This window comes from Grammomys surdaster, unplaced genomic scaffold, assembly GCF_004785775.1.
Source record: "Grammomys surdaster isolate TR1022 unplaced genomic scaffold, NIH_TR_1.0 125863, whole genome shotgun sequence".
Lineage (NCBI taxonomy): Eukaryota > Metazoa > Chordata > Mammalia > Rodentia > Muridae > Grammomys > Grammomys surdaster.
The window spans coordinates 1,702,341-1,721,670 of NW_021620689.1; the positions used below are offsets into that span (position 1 = coordinate 1,702,341).

The 19,330-nt window shown below is 46.2% G+C and overlaps 1 protein-coding gene across 6 annotated transcripts in view; it reads right to left on the bottom strand.

Moving 5' to 3' along the window:
- Meaf6 (MYST/Esa1 associated factor 6) overlaps positions 1-10,617 on the bottom strand; it is a 26,496-nt gene extending 15,879 nt beyond the window's left edge. For all 6 annotated transcript variants that reach the window (XR_003714238.1, XR_003714235.1, XR_003714236.1 and 3 more), the window contains exons 1-4: positions 10,515-10,617; positions 9,518-9,633; positions 6,980-7,067; positions 6,801-6,846 (exon numbers count right to left, since the gene is read on the bottom strand). Coding sequence is in view for 3 of the 6 variants with exons in the window: in XM_028790140.1 (XP_028645973.1) it covers positions 6,801-6,846; positions 6,980-7,067; positions 9,518-9,633; positions 10,515-10,604 (340 nt within the window). In the remaining 3 variants the exon portion in view is untranslated. The remainder of the gene's footprint in view (positions 1-6,800; positions 6,847-6,979; positions 7,068-9,517; positions 9,634-10,514) is intronic.
- Between the last annotated feature and the right edge of the window lie 8,713 nt (positions 10,618-19,330).

The window sequence follows — 19,330 nt, forward strand, 5'->3', positions numbered from 1 at the left end:
GGGAGGAAGGGAGGGAGGGAGGGAGGGAGGGAGGGAAGGAAGGAAAGAGAGAGGGAGGGAGGGAGGGAGGAAGGGAAGAAGGAAGGAAGGGAGGGAAACAAAATACAAATGGTATGCCAAAAATACTTGAAACAATCAGTCATTTTTCTTGCTATCAAAGAAATGCAAAACAGCTTTGAGATTCCACCTCACTACATAAATGGTTAATCCCAAGAAAACAAAACACTTGCTGGGTGATAGTGTCGCACGCCTTTAATCCCAGCACTTGGGAGGCAGAGGCAGGTGGATTTCTGAGTTCAAGGCTACCCTGGTCTACAGAGTGAGTTCCAGAACAGCCAGGGCTACACAGAGAAACCCTGTCTCAAAAAAAAACAAAACAACAACAACAAAAAAAAGAAAGCAAGACACTCATCCTGTGGAACAAGCCTATACTACCAGAGGCAAAAGCAGGTGATATCTTCAGTCTAGGCTGGCCAGGACTACATAGTGAGACCCTGTCTCTAAAAATTAAACGACAACAAATGCTGGTAAGGGTATGGGAGAAGAGGAATCCTCAGTCAAAAAAATCATTTGCAAGAGAATTGAAACTGGGGGCAGTGGGGCAGACAAGCCCACAGAACAATATCCATGATGCAGACGTGGGGAGGGGATTTATTCAAACCAGTGGCACACAGTCCAGGTCCACAGTTAATACAGTGTGGCCTCACAAAGGGATGAGTCAAAGCTCCTTTCTTAAACTGGACCAGAGTACAGTACAAGGGCCTGGTTAGGCCTGAAATCCCAGGTACTTGGAGACAGGAGGGTTAGAAGTTCAAGGCCTGCTTTGGCCACAGTGTGGCTTCAATTATATTAATAGGTCCCTGTTGCTAATAGACAGTCTTATTAAATATTGATATTAAAGATCTTAATCTCTAAAGTCAAACGTTGGAAATGCTGCCAGGAGATAAGAGGAGAGCAGGACAGGAGACCGCACAGCCTTGGACCGTGGCAGAGTGAGAGAGGAGACAAGGACTGAGTCATGAGGCGCTGGAAGAACTAGAATCTGAGAGAGAGGAGAGAAAGGCAAACTGCCTAAACCCCAATTCTGAAAAGACACTGGGAAGCAAAGGCACCTGAGTATCTATCTGCAGTCTCTGCTCCTGGAGTACCAGACAGACAGACAGACAGACAGACAGCAGTTATACTCTATAAGCTTACTCAATGCTCAACTACTCAAAGCCCAGAACTCACCTAGGTCTCCTGTCTGATAAAGTGATATCCAAGGCAACAACTCTTCTCCCAAAGGACTAATAGGTTACACCCAGACCATGAGAACTGGCTGGGGAAGTAGCTCAGTTAGTAAAGTGCTCGCCTGCCATGCTCAAAGCCGTGGGTTCAATCCCCAACACCACGTAAACCAGGCCAGCATTCAAGAAGAAAAGAAGCAAATTGAAGGCCATTCTTGGCTGCATAGTGAATTGGAGGCCAGCCTGGGCTATCTGAGACCCTGTCTCAAAATGCTCAAAAGAAAGAAAAAGTTAAGCCAGGCAGTGGTGGTGTACGCCTTTAATCCCAGCACTTGGGAGGCAGAGGCAGGCAGATTTCTGAGTTCGAGGCCAGCCTGGTCTACAGAGTGAGTTCCAGGACAGCCAGGGCTACACAGAGAAACCCTGTCTCAAAAAACAAAAAAAAAAAAAAAAGAAAGAAAAAGAAAGAAAGAAAAAGTTAAAAGGGAGAAGGGCTCTCTTAAGAACTTCGTTTTGGCTGTTGGCATGCGGTGCCGGGGATCAAACTCTAGACCTCACACATGCTAGGCAAATGCTCTGCCACAGAACTGCAGTCCCAGTCCGAGACGCCTTGCGCTGCACAATTACTAGTCTGTTGATGACACATCTGACAGACAAGGAACCGTGAGGACTAGACGCTACTAAAATACAAAACAAAAATGTTCTTTCTGAGCTCAGGGAAGCTCAAGGACTGCTCAGCTTCTAGTCAACCGATCCGCTGGCAATGCTCAACTGAGGAAAACAAGAGAGCTTGTTTCTCGTTGACAGAAAAATAAGCAACAGATCTTTAGAGCAAAGACAAGGACGTCTACACAGTAAAGAAAAGGGCAGGCAACTAAGGGCAGTGTCTGATGGAAGGCAGGTCTCCCATAGGAAGGTGAGGAAGCCCTACAACGCCAAGCATGAGAGCAGAGTCACTCTGCTGGGCACTTCGGGACATATGGGAGCCCCTGCTGCCCTGCAAGACAGTGAGGGGAAAATCTGTCTGTCCACTTTTTCATTCACTTTATTCATTTCACTAAAATGTCTGATGCTTCACAACTTACAGGAAATTCTTTAGGGGCTGTGCAAATCCACCATCTTTCTAGTTGGGCAAACATGGAGCCAAAGGAAGCAGAAATAACACATTTGGAGAGGAAACTTTTGTGAGTGGTTTGAAAATAAAATGCTAAAAGTAGAAAACTTAGGAATTCTCAAAATCAAAGAAGATACAGGGCAAAATTCAGCCTCTCCATTCCTGGAGCTCACGGGCATCGCCCACAGAGGAAAGAAGCGAGGGCCAAGTGCACTGTTCCTTGTGGGACACAATCATGGCTTCAACCACCTAGGCTTCCAGGGACCCTTGAGTCTCGCATCTGCTTTGTCCAAGCAGAGGGCCCTCCTGACAGTTCTACAGGCAGAGGCTCCAAGTGAAGCCTGAGTTTGATTCCTGGGTCCCACGGTGAAAGGAGAAGACCAGCTCGCACAAACTGCCCTATGTGTACCATGCCACAGGAGTGCCTACATACAACAACCAACAACTAGAGAAACTGATATTAAAACTGAAAGAAGAGATGGACGTGGTGTACATGCCTTTAATCCTGATACTCAGGAGGCAGAGGCAGGCAGATCTCTGCGAGTTCCAGGCCAGCCTGGTCTACAGAGTGAGTTCCAGGACAGTCAGGGCTACACAGAGAAACTCTTTCTCTAAACAAACAAAAAGAAAACAAAGAGAAAAAGAAGTCAAAGGAAACCCAAAGACTCCAATACAGAGCTTTTACTAAATTCTAATTAGTAGGGGAAAAAATTTCAGGATGAGCCAGGCATGGTGGCACACACCTTTGATCTCAGCACTTGGGAGGCAAAGGAAGGAGTCTTGTGAGTTTGAGGCTAGCCTGGTCTACTTACTGAGTTCTAGCTATCCGGAACTACATAGAAAGACCTTGTCAAAAGAAAGGAAGAAAGAAAGAAAGAAAGAAAGAAAGAAAGAAAGAGAGAAAGAGAGAGAGAAAGGGAGGAGAGGGGAGGGGGAAGCAAGAAGGAAGGAAGGAGAAAATCAAATGAAAGTTAAAATTTCAGAGGAGCAAGATAGTTCACCTGCAGTCCCCAACATTTATGAGGCTGAAACAAGAGAATCATCCTGAGTGCAAGAACAGCCTGGACTATGTTACATAACAAGACCCTGTCTCAAAAATAAAATGATACTAATAGAAATTAAAAAAAAAAAAACAACCAACCACTGAAAGCCCGTAAGTTTTGGCCACAGCAAGTGAGCAAGGAGCCTCCTCCCTTTGGCTACCTTCCACTACCGTAAGGTACTACGCTGGCTGCTGGGGAAGAGGCCATCTGCAGTCTCACCTATGCACACCACTGACATGCTAGGCATGAAGTGTCAACCAGCACACAACTGGCATGACCATCAAGGAGCTAACCAACCATTCACTGGTTGGATGTGATGCCCAGTCCACAGGAGCTACTGTGACCCTGGTCAGAAGCCTGTGCCAGGGGAGGTCACAGGCCCTAGTGAAGCCACTGCTGAGGATTTGGTAATGAACCTGGGAAACTGCCTTCTAGAGTTATATTTATGCCTAGTGACTGGCAGCTTTGGTCAATGAAACCTCTTTTTGCAGTGGCAGTGACTCACAGCTGTTCAAAGTGCTGAGAACCAGTGACCACTGAACACTCAGCCCTAACTGGGACATCTACGTCCCCTCCCTCCAAAGGTTCAAGGAAGGAGATCTGGGGCAGGAGGAAGGGGCAGCGTGATGGAAATCCCTGCCTTCTGGACATGACATGGCCTTGAACTCAGAGTCACAGCAGCTATGATTACTTGAGCAAGACTAGGCCTGTCACCACTTCCTTGTGGATCTGACCTACTCACAAGTCCCCAGCCCTCCCTGACCTATAAGGTTCTTCAGTGGAGAAGCCCTGGTAAGCTGCCCATGCTCCCCTGAACTACCTCCCACCCATGTTCCTGTAAGTAGCGCAGTGTAGAGCACTGGGCAAGCGCATGCACAAACCTAGGTTCAGGCCCCTGTGTAATAGCAGCTATGTACAAGCAAAGCCAAAGCAGGTGTGCTGGCTCATCCTGCCCTCCCAGTACTTGCAGCATTTGGGATGCAAAAGCAGAGGCAGAGGCAGAGACGGGTGGGGGTCTCTGAGCTCCAGGCCAACCAATGCTACACAGTGACATGGTGACTCAAATAAAAACCAACTAGGAGGTTAACAGTCAGCAGTGATGAAAAGCATCTGCAACATTCTCTTGCAAAACAGAGGGACAAGGGGACAAAGATGGCTCAGTGATGGAGGGGACTGGCTGCTCCTCCAAAGGACCAGGGTTTGGTTCCCAGCATCCACATGGTGGCTCACAATCCTTAGTAACTTCAGTTCCAGGAGATCTGATGCACTCTTCCGGACTTTGCAGGAATTAGACACATATGTGATACATATACATACACCCAGAAAAACACACACACACACAAAATAAAAATAAATAAAAAACAGCAGAGACATATTTCAAAGTATATTCAGCCAAAATAACCTGATACATAGCAAAACCCAGACAATACCAACCATGTAGTACAGGCAGGTGGCTCCATGCTCGGTACAGATGCCAAAGAGTGGCTACCCAATATAAACTTTAGATAATCTTTACCATCTAAGTTCAAGGCTAGCCTGGACTACAAAGTGAGATCCTGTCTCAAAAAAAAAAAAAAAAAAAAAAAAAAAAACAAAAAACAAAAAACAAAACCCACAAAGATTTGTAGCATCTGATGAGATAATCACTGAGGTACCAAGAGACATCATGAAGGGTTCCAGAAAAGGGAAGAACCAGAGTGCCATAGCACAAAGTTGAACAGAAAACTTCTCAAGGACACAGAAGAAGTCCATTTCAACAAAAGTTGGAATTTGACTCAGTGGGAATGACTCTCAGATAGGCAGGACTAAGCACAGGAGAGTGGCTGGGACAGAAATCTACAGAGATAACTGACATCACTGAGTGACTCTCAGGTCCAAGCTACCAAAACTCCCTTTCCTCAAATCCCTGGCCAAACCCGGGCTCTAACCCCACCACACTGAAAATGCACTGTGGCACACAAACACTAGCTCTTTTTTTTTTTTTTTTTTTTAAATTAGACCTGGCTTCCACACAGAAATGATCTGTGTAAGTAAATAGTATCCACTCTCCTTTCTATATTTGAGAACACACAGATACATCCTTAGAATTTCTTAGGTTGAGCACTAGGGATGTATCAGGTACATCTGAAATTTCCTACTAAATGAATTGCTGTCATTTTGTTTTGAGACAGGGTCCATGGTGGTTTGAATGAGAATGGCCCCCATAAGATCATATGTGAACATTTGGTCCCGGGTTGGTGGAACTGTTTGGGAAGGATTAGGGGTGTGGCCTTGTTGGAGGAAGTGTGCCGCTAGGGTCAGGTTTTGAGGGTTTGGAAGCCACTCCCAATTATCACTCTACCTCTAATCTCCAGTGTCAATGTCTGTTTGTCTCTCTGACTCTTTCTCTCTCTCTCTCTCTCTCTTCCTCCCTCCCTCTCTGCCTTGTTATGTCTTAAGATGTGAGCTCTCAGCTACCACTCCAGCACCATGACTGCCTGCCTTCCGCCATGCCCCACACCATGATGACCCTAACCTCTGAAACTGTGAGCCCCTAATAAACTCTTTCTTCTAGAAGTTGCTTTGATTCAATGTCTTGTCACAGCAATAGAAAAGTAACTAAGACAGGATCTCATGTAGCCCTGGCTGGCCTTAAACTCAGGAAACCAGTCTGCCTCTACCTCCTAAGTGCTGGCGTTTTTTCTTTTAAATTAATTTATTCGTATTCATGTGTATGTGCCTGCCACAGAGGTATCCTCAGAAGCCAGAACAGGGCAACCAATCTCCCGAGACTGGAGTTATAGGCTGTTGTGAACCACCACATGGGTGGTAGGATGTGCTAACCCTGTTCCTCTGGGAGTTCAAGAAACACTCTTAACCACTGAGCCATCTTTCTGATCAAAATGACTTATCATTGGAAAAGTTCTCCTAGAGGATGACGACACATGCCTATGGTCCTAGCAGTGGTAAGAGAATCAGGAGGTCAAGGGCAGCCTCAGCTATCAGTAGGTTCCAGGTCAGCATGGGCTAGAAGGGACTACCTTAAACAAACAAAATTCCTAGTAACTTATGGCCTGTTGCAGCAGTTTTAGAGCTTGGGGTCTTTCAGCATCTCCAGCCGTACTTCCTGGAAAGGAACAGCAGGAAGGCAGTAGGTGGTCCTCACCTTCAATCACAGCAAGGGCAAGGCAGAGGCAAGTGCATCTCTGAGTTGAGACAAGCATAAGCTACACAGACAGACAGACATATAGCAAGACTCCACCTCTACAATAACAACAAAAAAAAGGGATGAAGATGCCCAAAGGTCCCCCAACTTCTACACACAAGAGAAACCATAGAAGTCGCAGTCCTTGGGTAACTGACTGGGTAAACCAGAGCTAACTTAGGGCCCCTGGCCGCTTTAAGATAAACTGATAAACAAGGTAAAAGCAGACTCACTCTTTTCGATGAGCTGGTCCTGAACCCCTGCCAAGGCACTTACTGCCTAAAAGAGAAGTCACTGGTTACCAGACAAGAGACCATAGACCCCAAGACACCAACCCGCAGAAAGGAAGGGAAAGTCCACACTCCTCAATAAAGGGCCTCAGACAGACACACCCTCCACCACCGCCACTTACAGCAGCCGACGTGACTGAGGATTTGCTGAAGAGCCGCTCGGCCTCCTTGAACTTCCGGTTCCTCCGGTCGTTTTTGCTATTGGAGTTTCTAAAAACAGAAGAATTTTGTTGTTGTTGTTGTTATAGATTTTTATATCTTATAGATTCTCACTGTGTTTTTGTCTGAGGTGGAGGGAGGACACACACGTGCTCCAGTACATTTCTGGAGGTCAGAAGATGACTTTATGGTCAGTTCTCTCCTGCTACCTCCAGGGAATGAACTCAGGTAATCAGGCTTTGTAGAAAGCACCTTTACCTGCTGAGCCATCTGGCCATTCTTCTTTGAACCAGGTTCAAATTCAGGAATGTCTCTGATGCACATAACTCTATGTCAAATGCCTACAAACGGGAACACCTCCCACTTTGGGAGGTGAGATGATTTTAGTTGCTTTATAAACACCGGCAAGTGTATTTCTTCGCCTTTAAGACGCCCAGGAGCCACAGGGACACAGCCATGTCTTGCCTGGCATGAGGACACCAACCAGCATTATCACGTAAGCAGTATCCAGCCTGCCCAACTCAGTCCCACTCCATACTCTGCGTTGGTGTGCGTTTACGATAATGCTTATTGTCATTGTCAGAAGAAACTAGTGCAGGGGCTGACAAGACGGTAATGGGCGCTTGCTGCAAAGCTGGACAATCCCAATTCAATCCTCAGCCCAGGTAAAGGTGAAAGAAAGGACCAGTCCACATAGCCATCCTCTGAGCCATACAGTGGCACACATATACCCCAACACACATTATATATATCTTGAAAAACAAAACAAACAAACAAACAATGTGGATCTCTGTGAGTCAGAAGCCAGCCTGGTCTATACAGAGAAACCTTGTCTCCAAACAAACAAAAACCCAACAACAGCAAAATATTCATGAGACATAACTGCCGAAAGCAACTGGATCCAGGATCAAAAAAGAGTAGCAAAGCATTGTGGGGCCAACCGAGGGAATCTGAAGGAATCTGTGTTAACGTTTAAGCTATGAGCATCTGAGTTACGTGCAGAGATGCCTTGTTCTTCTCAAGAAGTAACTGTTGATATATGTAGATGCAGAGATTCGTGGTGTAAGCGTCTAACTCTTCAACGGTTAGCAGGGAGAGAATGCACAGGGAAACAGACACGTAACCACAGAGGAGGAGCAGGGAGGAGACCCTGTGATGGCGGAATGGGTCTGCATCTTTATACATACACTAATCAGAGGGCAGCTCTCCACCATTGGCCCTTGCTTTCTACCTTGTTGAGGCAGAGGCAATCTTGTTTGGATAGCACTGCATAGTTCAGGTTAGCTGGCCTACAAGCTTCCAAGTGATTTTCCTGTCCCCACCTCCCACCACATGTGCTAAAATTCCAGATGTGCATTAACACATGTGTGTTAAATTGGGGTGGATTGGGGAGGGGGGTTTCCTGAAAGTACAGTAGACAGAGGCTGATCCCTTGGGACTGTGTTGCAGGTAGTTGTAAGGTACTGGGAATCGAACTCCTGTCTGTCCTCTGCCAGAGCAGTATGTGCTCTTAATGGCTAAGCCATCTGCCAGATGTGCACCTATTAGAACACAGGTTCTGGGAACTGAGCTCAGGTCATCAGGCTTTGAACACCAAGTGCTTTCACTCGCTAAGCAATGTCTCCTGGGTCTAGTTTTACACCCTATAGTTATACACATACGATAAAATGCCATACACCTATACTCGCACATTAAGCCAATCTTGGATTCCTGATTTTGATGATATTCTATAGTTACGAAAAATGTAACTGTCAGGACTGTGTAAGAACATACAAGCCCTGTCTATTGTCTCTGCAGCTTCCTATCTCAATCTGCAATTATTTCAAAACAAAAGGTTCTTAAGCGTGCATAGACGTCTTCATACATGGGAGAGAGCATGCACCCACAGTTAGCTAGCAACTCACGAATACATGGGAACAATACTACCTGGTCATGCACTATCTCATTTCAGTTTTTCTACAGATTTGAAATTTTTCTTACAAGTTTAGAGATTTTTATAGAATCGCATTACCGAGTCAACAGTGGTACAATTAATTAGCTTAGAGGTATGACAAAGATCGTAACTGGATATCGTGGTTGATTAAAATGTGGAAGACAGTTAAGTCACATGCTGTATCTCATTTACACCTACACACCCCTGCACCATAGGCCCTATTTTCTTTAATCACAAATATGGGCTTTTCCAAGGTTTTTCCGTGAAACAGTGGGAATGCAAGTTCAAGTTTAGACCTCACTCTACACTATGGCTCTATCATCTCCCTGCAGAGGAAATACCAAAGCAAACACCCCAAGCTGTACATGACAGTCCATACCTTTAAATCCATCAGGAGGTAGAGGGAGAAAGAGCTATGTGGTCTGTGAATCTGAGGCCAGCCTGGTCTACTTAGTGAGTTCCAGGCCAGCCAGGGCTTCATAGTAAGGTCATGTTATAAAACAAAAACCCTACAGATAAATATTAGTAGAGGATAAAACGGACAGATCTATTAGATTTTGACACTCACTTTTGATTGGTCAAATACCGATCCCAGCCACGGATAATATTGCCATACATCTGAGTGTCTTCCAGGTAGCTTCCTTCAAAAGCATAGATCTGTCTCTCCAAGTTTGCAAGTGTTTCCTAGGTGATGAAAACAGGGAAAGGGAAAAGCAAGCATTAAGCAGACTGAAATCTGGATACAGACTTGTAATGTCAAGCTTACCCACAATGAACTGTTTTTGTGGGAAAGTGGGAATAATGGACCCCTTTATAAATAGAATGGAATGTGTAGTCTATCCTCAGAAAATGCACACACATGCAAGATTTTGCATCTACTTCAGAGGCAAAACCTAGCTGTCATGAGCAGGGATGAGACAGACCGTGAGCTGTCTCCATTCTCACTCACTAAATGTGTTGCTACCAGCAGCGAGAAGGGTGAACAGCTTTTCACAAGCATCTCTTCTACATCAACTGCTTCCTCCCTGCTAGTTCTGGAAGGGCCGCCCGCAGTGGATGCCGGTTGCTATGGAAACCTGGAAGGGCAGCTTCAGGTGAGCTTTGCCTCCCGGATGCTCTTTGCAAAAGGCGGGAGCCTGGAGGGCTCAGTCAGCAGGGTGCCGGCGGCTCTTGGTGCGCGTCACCAATCCAAATTCCCTAGGCTGCGTCCTGCGTCTCCCGCCAGCCCTTTTCCTTGGCATCCTCAAAATACACCTCATTCCCTGGCCATTGAAACGCGCCGCCCATGGAATCCATCGTGCATCTTCTCCAGGCCAGGGTCTAGCCTCCTCCTTCCCACCCGCTAACCCGACCTGAGCGTCGTCCCCGCCTCCTGCCTCTCGCCCTTCCCGCGCCCTCACCGCCCCGCCCCGCCCCACTGAGCGCAGGCCGGGAACCGCGCCGCCGCAGGGAACCGCGCCGCGCCCGGCCGCCCAGAGCGCCCGGACCCTGGTTGCCCGCCGTCTTCGCCTCCGGAGCTGCCTGCGAGTACATGCGGGGACGGCGTCCAGGCCTCGGCCACTCACCGCCAGCTCCTGCTTCCGCTTCACCAGCTCGGCCAGCTCCCGCCGGGTGTCTGGGATCTGCGGCGGCGCCGTCTTGTTGTGCATCGCCATGTTGGGCTCAAGCGGCGGCGGAGGCGGCGGCGCGCGACCAGTAGGCGGACCCTGCGCACTGCCGCCGCCGGCCGCCAGGGGGCGCGCCCCCCATCGCGCCTGCGCGCGCGGCTTCCGGGGAAGCTGGCCGGCTCAGCGCGCGAAAGCCGGCGCGCAGTGGCGGTGATTCGTGTTGGACACTCCTTGCTGCTCCACTGTGGCCCTCTGAGCTTAACAGATACCCACAGACATTCACTGTATCGAGAACCCAGCTGCGGCATAGGCCTGTTAAATATCCCATGTGTCTCCCCGCAGACGATGTCCTTACCACACCACCCAACTGCAGGTGGAAAACCCCAGCAAGGTTCCGCCCCCCCCATCCGGGCTGCAGAGAAGATCTCAAAACCAATATTTTCCTGGGTTTAGCACCGGCAAGCTGATCTCCTGTTGTATGTAGTTTGCCGGAGGGGAAGAATTACGAAAGAATTAGCTTTTATCTTAAGATCCAGAACTGTATCCAGGCTGGTATTGAACAGAAACTCAGACCTTGAGTTTATCGTCCAGCCTTTGCCTTCCCACTGCTGGGATTGCACGTGTTGAACATGCCCACTGTTAATTGGTGCTGGAGATGGAACTCAGAACAGACGAAGCAAGCACTCTACCGCTACACCCCCAGCCCAGCTCTGCAACTTCACAGAGAGTCTAGGTGGCATTCTTTGCCCCATGTGTGGAAGTCTGAGTTTCTATGCCCTAGGTGGATATTGTTCAAAGGTCTGAGAAATTCTCAATTTTCTTCAAATCCTCTTTCCTAATCTTCTCTCTCACAAACCTCTCCAACCCCCTCATGTTCGTCTCCAATAGTACATCCTATAATTCTAGCACCTGAGAGGCAGAGGGAAGAGAAGCAGGAAAGTCAAGGTACTGCATAGTGTTTGGGACACCCTGGGCTAAATAAGGCCCAGTTTCACGAGAAAAAAAAGAAAGTCACCTGGCAGTGGTGGCACACGCCTTTAATCCCAACACTTGGGAGGCAGAGTTCGAAGCCAGCCTGGTCTACAGAGTGAGTTCCAGGACAGCTAGGGCTACACAGAGAAACCCTGTCTCGAAAAACAAAAAAAGAAAGAAAGAAAGAAAGAAAGAAAGAAAGAAAGAAAGAAAGAAAGAAAGAAAGAAAGAAAGAAAGAAAAGTCAGCAGGGCGGTGGTAGTGCACGCCTTTAATCCCAGTACTCAGGAGGCAGAGGCAGGCAGATTTCTGAGTTCGAGAGTTCAAGGCTAGCGTGGTCTACAGAGTGAGTTCCAGGACAGCCAGGGCTACACGGAGAAACCCTGTCTTGAAAAACAAAAACAAAAAAAAAAAGAAAGAAAGAAAGAAAGAAAGAAAGAAAGAAAGAAAGGAAGGAAGGAAGGAAGGAAGAAGTCAAGGGCTGTAGATAGAACTCGTTGGTAAAATGTCTATCTAAGCCTAAGCTTACACAAATCCCTGATTTTGAGTCTAGCACCCTTTCCTGTCCTGCCAGCTTGGCCCACATAACTTCCCAGGGCCAAGCAGGGTGGCATAGGCCTTTATTTTCAGCACTCAAGAGACAAAGGGCAAGCAGATCTCTGTGATTTCGAAGACAGCCAGAGCTACAGAGTTTTGAGGAAAAAAAAAATCAAGGCCAGCCTCAACTACATAGAGAATCTGAGGCTAGCCTGGGCTAAAAAAAAAAAAATAACAATCAGACCTTGGAAATTTTTATTTTTATGTATATGAGTGTTTTGCCTGCATGTATGTCTGTACCATAGGCATGTAATTCCCAAGAAAACCAGAAGGCATCAGATCCTCCTGGGACTGGAAGAACAATTGTGAGCTGCCATGTGGGTGCTGAAGATTGAATCAGGGTTCTGGAGAAGAGCTCTAAGCCATTATCTCTCCAGCACCCCCACCCCTTTTAATGACCAACTCTCAATTTGAAGTGCCCATACACTTACAGATATGGGGTCATCCAATGGAATGTGATCAGCCTACTGGGGCCCACACCTGAAAGCTGACTCTTCCCCCTCTGGAGTCATCCACTGTTGATAGCTTCTTAGCTAGGGTTGGAGGCTTGGGAGCCTCTCGCTCCTACATGCTGGAAAACTGACTGGCTTGATCTTAGGCCAATCCGTTGTAGGCAGCTACAGCTACTGGGCTCCTAAATACAGCAGCCCTGTCCTGATGTGATTGCAAGTATTAGGATTAGAGTTGGGTTTACGAGTTGATAAATTTGAAATATAACGGACAGGGGGGCAATTTTTGGTCATGTAAGAAGACTCAGTCCTGTATGTAGTAGGATTCCTTGTATTACTTCAGGAAGTCAGTAGTGGAATGGGGCTAGGGCAAGTTTTATTGATAACGAGATTAGTGTTATGTTAAGTAAAATGCTGCTTGTTTGTTGTTGAAATTTCATATTCCTAGTTTTTTATAATTGAGAACGATATCGAGCAAAATAAATTTTATTTTGTTTTTTGTTTTTCGAGACAGGGTTTCTGTATAGTCCTGGCTGTCCTGGAACTCACTCTGTAGACCAGGCTGGCCTCGAACTCAGAAATCCACCTGCCTCTGCCTCCTGAATGCTGGGATTAAAGGCGTGCACCACCACTGCCCGGCCACAAAATAATTATTGAGGCTGTTGCTTGTGTAATAAAATATTTTGTTGTGGCTTCAGTTGATCATGGGGGTTTTTTTGGTTAATTAATAGTGGAATAATTGCTAGGAGGCTTATTTCTAAGCCTACTCATATTAGTATTAGGTTGGTGCTAGATATCGTAATTATGGGGCCCGTAAAGACAGTAAACAGTGATGATGGTGATAGGATTTATTAGTACAGGAAGAATTTAAACCAATGTTTTCAGGGTATGGGCCCGATAGCTTAATTAGCTGACCTTACTATATTAGGATAGGGTGTATAGGTACCACGGAGAATTTTGAATTCTTTTTTTTTTTTTTTTGGTTTTTTGAGACAAGAATTTTGAATTCTTAAGAGTAGATTCAACTCCTATTATCCCAGAAATAAGAGAATTTAAACCTCTACAATTTACTCTATCAAAGTAACTCTTTTATCAGACATATTTCTACACATAGGGTGGAATGCTTGCTAGGAAAATTGGTAGTGAAATGTGTCATATACAGAATGCTAGGGTTAGTGGAAAAAGTTTTTTCATAAGAGATGTATGAGTTGGTCATAACAGAATCGTGGGTATGGTGCTCGAATTCATAAAAATGTTGATAAAAATAGTGTTTCTGTTATGAAATTAATTGAGTAAAGTTCAGGGAAGCTAATGTTGTGAAGTAGGCCTAGGAAGATAATGGCTGTTAGGACATTTATTAAGATAATGTTAGTATATTTGGCTATGAAGAATAGTGCGAATGGACCAGCGGCATATTCAACGTTGAAGCCTGAGACGAGTTCCGATTCTCCTTCTGTTAAGTTGAATGGGGCACGGTTTGTTTCTGCTAGGGTTGAGATAAATCATATAGCTATTGATCAGGCTGGAATAATTAACCATATCTGTTCTTGGGTAGTGATGAATATTTGTAAAGAGAATAAGCTGCTTATTAATAGAACTGAGAGCCAGGCAGTGGTGGCACACGCCTTTAATCCCAGCACTTAGGAGGCAGAGTTCATGGCCAGCCTGGTCTACAGAGTGAGTGCCAGGATAGCCAGGGCTACACAGAGAAACCCTGTCTTGAAAAAACCAAAAAAAACAAAAACAAAAAAAAAAAAACCTGAGAGTAGGATGATGGCCATTGTTACTTTGTAGGAAATTGTCTGGGCAACTGCTCGTAATGCACCAAATAGGGAATATTTTGAGTTGGAAACTCATCCAGACCATAGAGTAGAGTATACTGAAAGGCTCGATGTTGCTAGGATGAATAGAATCCCTAGATTAATTTAATTTAATTTAATTTAGGGTTATTGGTAATGGAATTCATAGACTTAGGGCAAGGGAAAACGATAGAGTTGGTGCAATAATGAATAATGATATTGAGGTTGTTAAAGGCATATTGGTTCTTTTATAAATAGTCTTATAGCATCTGCAAATGGTTGTAGAATTCCATATGGACCTACAGTGTTGCGGCCCTTTCGTAATTGTATGGACCCTAGAATTTTTCGTTCTGCTAGAGTTAAGAAAGCTATAGATAAGCTGGGCGGTGGTGGCGCACACCTTTAATCCCAGCACTTGGGAGGCAGAGGCAGGTGGATTTCTGAGTTCGAGGCCATCCTGGTCTACAGAGTGAGTTCCAGGACAGCCAGGGCTACACAGAGAAACCCTGTCTCGAAAAAAAAAAGATTTATATTTATAAATTAAGTTGAGAGCGCTTTTGGTAAGGTGGCTCTATTTCTCTTGTCCTTTCATACTGAGAGACACTGTAAACAGCTCTTAGTCTGGAATGGCCCCTGAGCCTTATAGTGGTCGTAGGGATAAAGATGTCGAATTTGTGGCTCAGTGTTGTCAGCTTTAAAAAAAAAAAATACATCCTTTTTCAGAGTTTTTATTTTACGCTTTGTTTGCAAGTGTCTGTACCATGGTACCAGTGGAAGCCAGAGAGGGTGCCAGATTCCCCTGGAACTGGAGTTACAGTTGTAAGCCAACATGTGGGTGCTAGGAATAGAACCTGTGGCTCCTACAATCATAGCCCCTCTTTCAGATAACATGGTGGATAACATGGATTGACTTTCAAATGTAGCAGCTTTGAGTGTCAGGAATAACTGTCTTGGGCATCTTGTTTATTTTTGTGTAATATTGAACTCAGTGGACACCTCTCTCTACATATGTCTCTTCCTTATTTTGCTGGGTATTAATTTGCTAATTTTAAATGTACTTTTTAACACTTGTGTTCAGTGCTTAGCCTGTCAGAGCACAGGTGTGAAGGTCAGAGGCCAATTTGCAGGGGTCAGTTCCTTCCTTCCATCACCTGGGTTCTGGGGATTACACTCATCCGGCTTCATTCATACCGAGTGCTTTACCTGCTGAACCGTCGCACCTGACCTCCTTGGCTCCAGTTTTCATTATTTTAAATATGTATTAATTTTCATGTGTAAAGGTGTTTTGCCTACATATATGTCTGCGCACATGCTTGTAGTGCCCTCAGAGGTCAAGAGAGGGTGCTGGATGCCCTGGAACTGGAGTTAAGTCGTTTTGATATTTTACAGAGAGGTGGGTTAACGGCTAAAGAGCACTGGCTGCTCTTCCAGGGGACCCTGGTTCAATTATCAGGACCCACACAGTAACTCACAATTTTGTGTAACTATAGTTCAGGGGACCTGACTTCCTCTTCTAGCCTCCTAGCTACCAGGGATACATGAGATGCAGACACATATGCAGCCAAAACATGCATATACACAAAATTAATCTTTTTAATTAAAAAGAACATGGGAAGATGGTTCATCAGTTAAAAATGCTTGTGGTTCTTGCAGAGGACCTGCATTAAACTGCCAGCCACCCACATGGTGGTTCGCAACTGTCTATAACCAGTGTATCTGGCATCATATTCTGGTCTCTACAGGTACCAGGCATACACAGGGTACACAGATATACATGCAGGTAAAACACACACACACACACACACACACACACACACACCACACAGTTGTATGTGACTTCCACTGTTTTGTATCTCAGCTCTCTCATTTGCAAAAGTCAAATCCTGCTTAGCTGAGCATAGGGAGTTCAGGTAAGAGGTAGTACATGTTTAAAGTACTTCGAATTTTATTTTCTTAGAAAGTGCTTGTAATGGTTTGTATACACTCTACCCAGGGAGTGGCACTATTAGGAAGTGTGGCCTTGTTGGAGTAGGTGTGTCACTGTGGGCATGGGCTTAAGACCCTCATCCTAGCTGCCTGGAAGTCAGTCTTCCACTAGCAGCCTTCAGATGAAGATGTGGAGTTCTCAGCTCCTTCTGCAGCGTGCCTGCCTGGATGCTGCCATGCTTTCTCCTTGATGATAATGGACCGAACCACTGAACCTGTTAGCCAGCCCCAATTAAATGTTGTCCTTTTAAGAGTTGCCTTGGCCATGTGGCGTCTGTTCACAGTAATAAAATCCTAAGACAGTGCTCTTATAGACCAACATTTCTGTGCGGTTGTTAAGGCTCTTTAGAAATTGAAACATTCCATCCCTCTGGGAAGCTCAAGCAGAAAGATAAACAAATCAAAATAGCCTTTGGAAGTCCCTGAAACTGAGCAGACTCACTTGGCCCTCCTTGCCAGAGTAAACAAAAAGGTAAACACATGAGCTGAGAATCCTCTTGGAGGAAGGGAACCTGAGCAGCAAAGACCCAGAGACCAGGCCAGCTGCCCGGAAGAGGGTTAGACCAACTGAGGCACCTGGAAAGGACACTCTCCAACCTGCTGAGCTCCCTGCAGGCTGTGCAGTGTGCACAGCCCTTGAGAGTTGTCACCCATGGGCTTTGGTGATGCAGCTGTCTGAGTCATTTCTGCTCCGGCAAGTAAACCCAATAAAACTCATTGGTTCACCAAGTTGGACTTTGGTCTGTTGTAGGATCCCTGTCTGGGGTGAGCAGCCATGTGTGTTGCATCTCCTGGGGGAGTTCTGTCACACAACATGGGTGTGCACATTTGTGTGCATGCATGTGAGTGCAAGTGGAGGCCAGAGGTCAACATCAGGCATCTCTTCCCTTATAGCCTCTCATGAAACCTGAAGCTCATCAGACTACACTGGCTGGCCAGCGAACTCCAAGGACCCACCTGCCTCCACATCCCCAACACTGAGATTACAAATACTTCTGTGCTTGGTTTTCACATGGGTGCTGAGGACCCAAATTCAGGTTCTCATGCTTGCAAAGCAAGCCCTGTACTACTACTGCTACGTTATTGTATAGTCCTACTGTAGTATTGAGACAAGGATTTGCCTGAGCCTGTTTTTGTCCCATCCACTGAGATTTCTGTGTCTCTCATGATGTAAGCAGCCTACTCAATTCTTTTGCCTCCTCCACTCTGTCTTGCTCTGCAGGTGACTATGTGACATCACTGCTATTCAGCACTGTGGGACTATGAGCATAGCCTATACTCTTCTCATGCACCCCTCTGCAGCCCCACTGCCTCCTCAACTGTCCCAACTGGTCCAGGGGTCCTCTCCTACAGTTCAAAGTCCACCTCTGCTCCTCAGAGGTCATCCATTCCTGGAATGTCCGCTCAGTGTTGCTGTGTCTTGACTCGCAGCGACAAACCAACTACTATGCTGTGTTCAACTGAGAGTCACTCTAACTTTTCTGTAAATGACCTCAACTCTCACTTTCTAAACTATATTTCTGAAATTTTTACCTGAGGGAGGGTCTTTACTCTGAAGCCCTGGTTGGCTTCAAACTCCTTGTTTAGACCAGACTGGTCTCTTACCTCACACATCTGCTGCCTAAGTATTGCTAGTAAAGATGTGACCACCACGCCCAGCTGTCTCCCCTCCATTTTCTTCTAAAAGTCTTCAGAGCTGGAAGCTGCACACAAGCCAGGCAAGCACTCTACCGATAAACTAATCCCCAGCCTTTTAAAATTACCCTTGCACACAGGAGGGGCTGTTTAATGGGCTCAGGACTTGAAAAAAAAAATAACAAAACTTTCTAAGGACCAGCTATAGAAAAAGGTGGCATATAGACAGGACTGCTGGGGAGAATGTTTCCAGGACCTTCAGATGGAAGTGGAGGCCTTAGCCCAGGAGACATGGAGTTGGATACTCCCTGGGAATCAAGGGGTGAACCCCAACAGACTGGGAATGTACCCCTAGCAGCTGTAGATGGGATCCAGGGGCAGAAAGGAAGAGCCCTGGGACATGTGTGTGGACTGCAGAAGGAAGGAGGTGCATTTCTGGAGCCTGGGAGTGAATCCCTGCTGGTGAGAGGGGGTACACACCTGGGGCTGGTAGGTAAACTCCTGAGTTTCATGGGTGGATCTCTGATACTTCAAGGTGGACATGGGAGTGACAGCATTTGGGGAGGCTTAGGGACTGAGGGAAGATGCAGAAAGGGAGGAAGGCTACTGGACAGGGTAGGATGGGGGTTTGAGGGCAAGACAACAAGCAGTTTATGAGCAAGAGTGGGGTTCTGTTTAACACGGGTGGAGAGGGTGGAGAAGGGGCATCTCCACCTTTAGGTCAAACTGGAGGACAAACTGCTTAGTCTGAGGGCTGCAGTGGGTTTAGGACTTGTTCTCAGCCTTGCCAATCTCCTGGCAAGGTCTCTTGGGGCCTGGCTCCATGGTCTGCCATCCTCTCTGCTCCTAGGAGAACATGAAGCAGTTGTGTGACGTGTTCTCTGTGGTCTCAGGGTTGCTGTTTCAACAGCAAACTTTGCTGATCCATTGCCACATCTCTTTGCTTAATCACGTTGTAGCCCTAATGGTCAATCTTTATAAATGTCACCTCCACCTAGAACGCAAACCTCCTCGGCAACTAGCAGGGTCAAGCTGGTCTGTTTTCATCCTTGGGTATGGGTCAGGTAGCTGTCCTCATTGTGCACCAGCAGAGCTTACATTCATAGGACCCCGGGTGTTTGGGCATAAAATACAGGTTTCTAGGGCCAGCTACTTTATGTGCTCAGATTGATGCTGGAAGACCACAGTGAAGAACCTAGGAGTGTTAGAGGACAGGGAGGATCTTGCTGAGACAGAATTGCAAACAGTTTGAGGGTAGATTGGACCACAAGGTGAATTCCAGGGCAATCTAGCTATAGTACCCTGTTTTAAATACTATCTCAACTCATTTTCCTTTC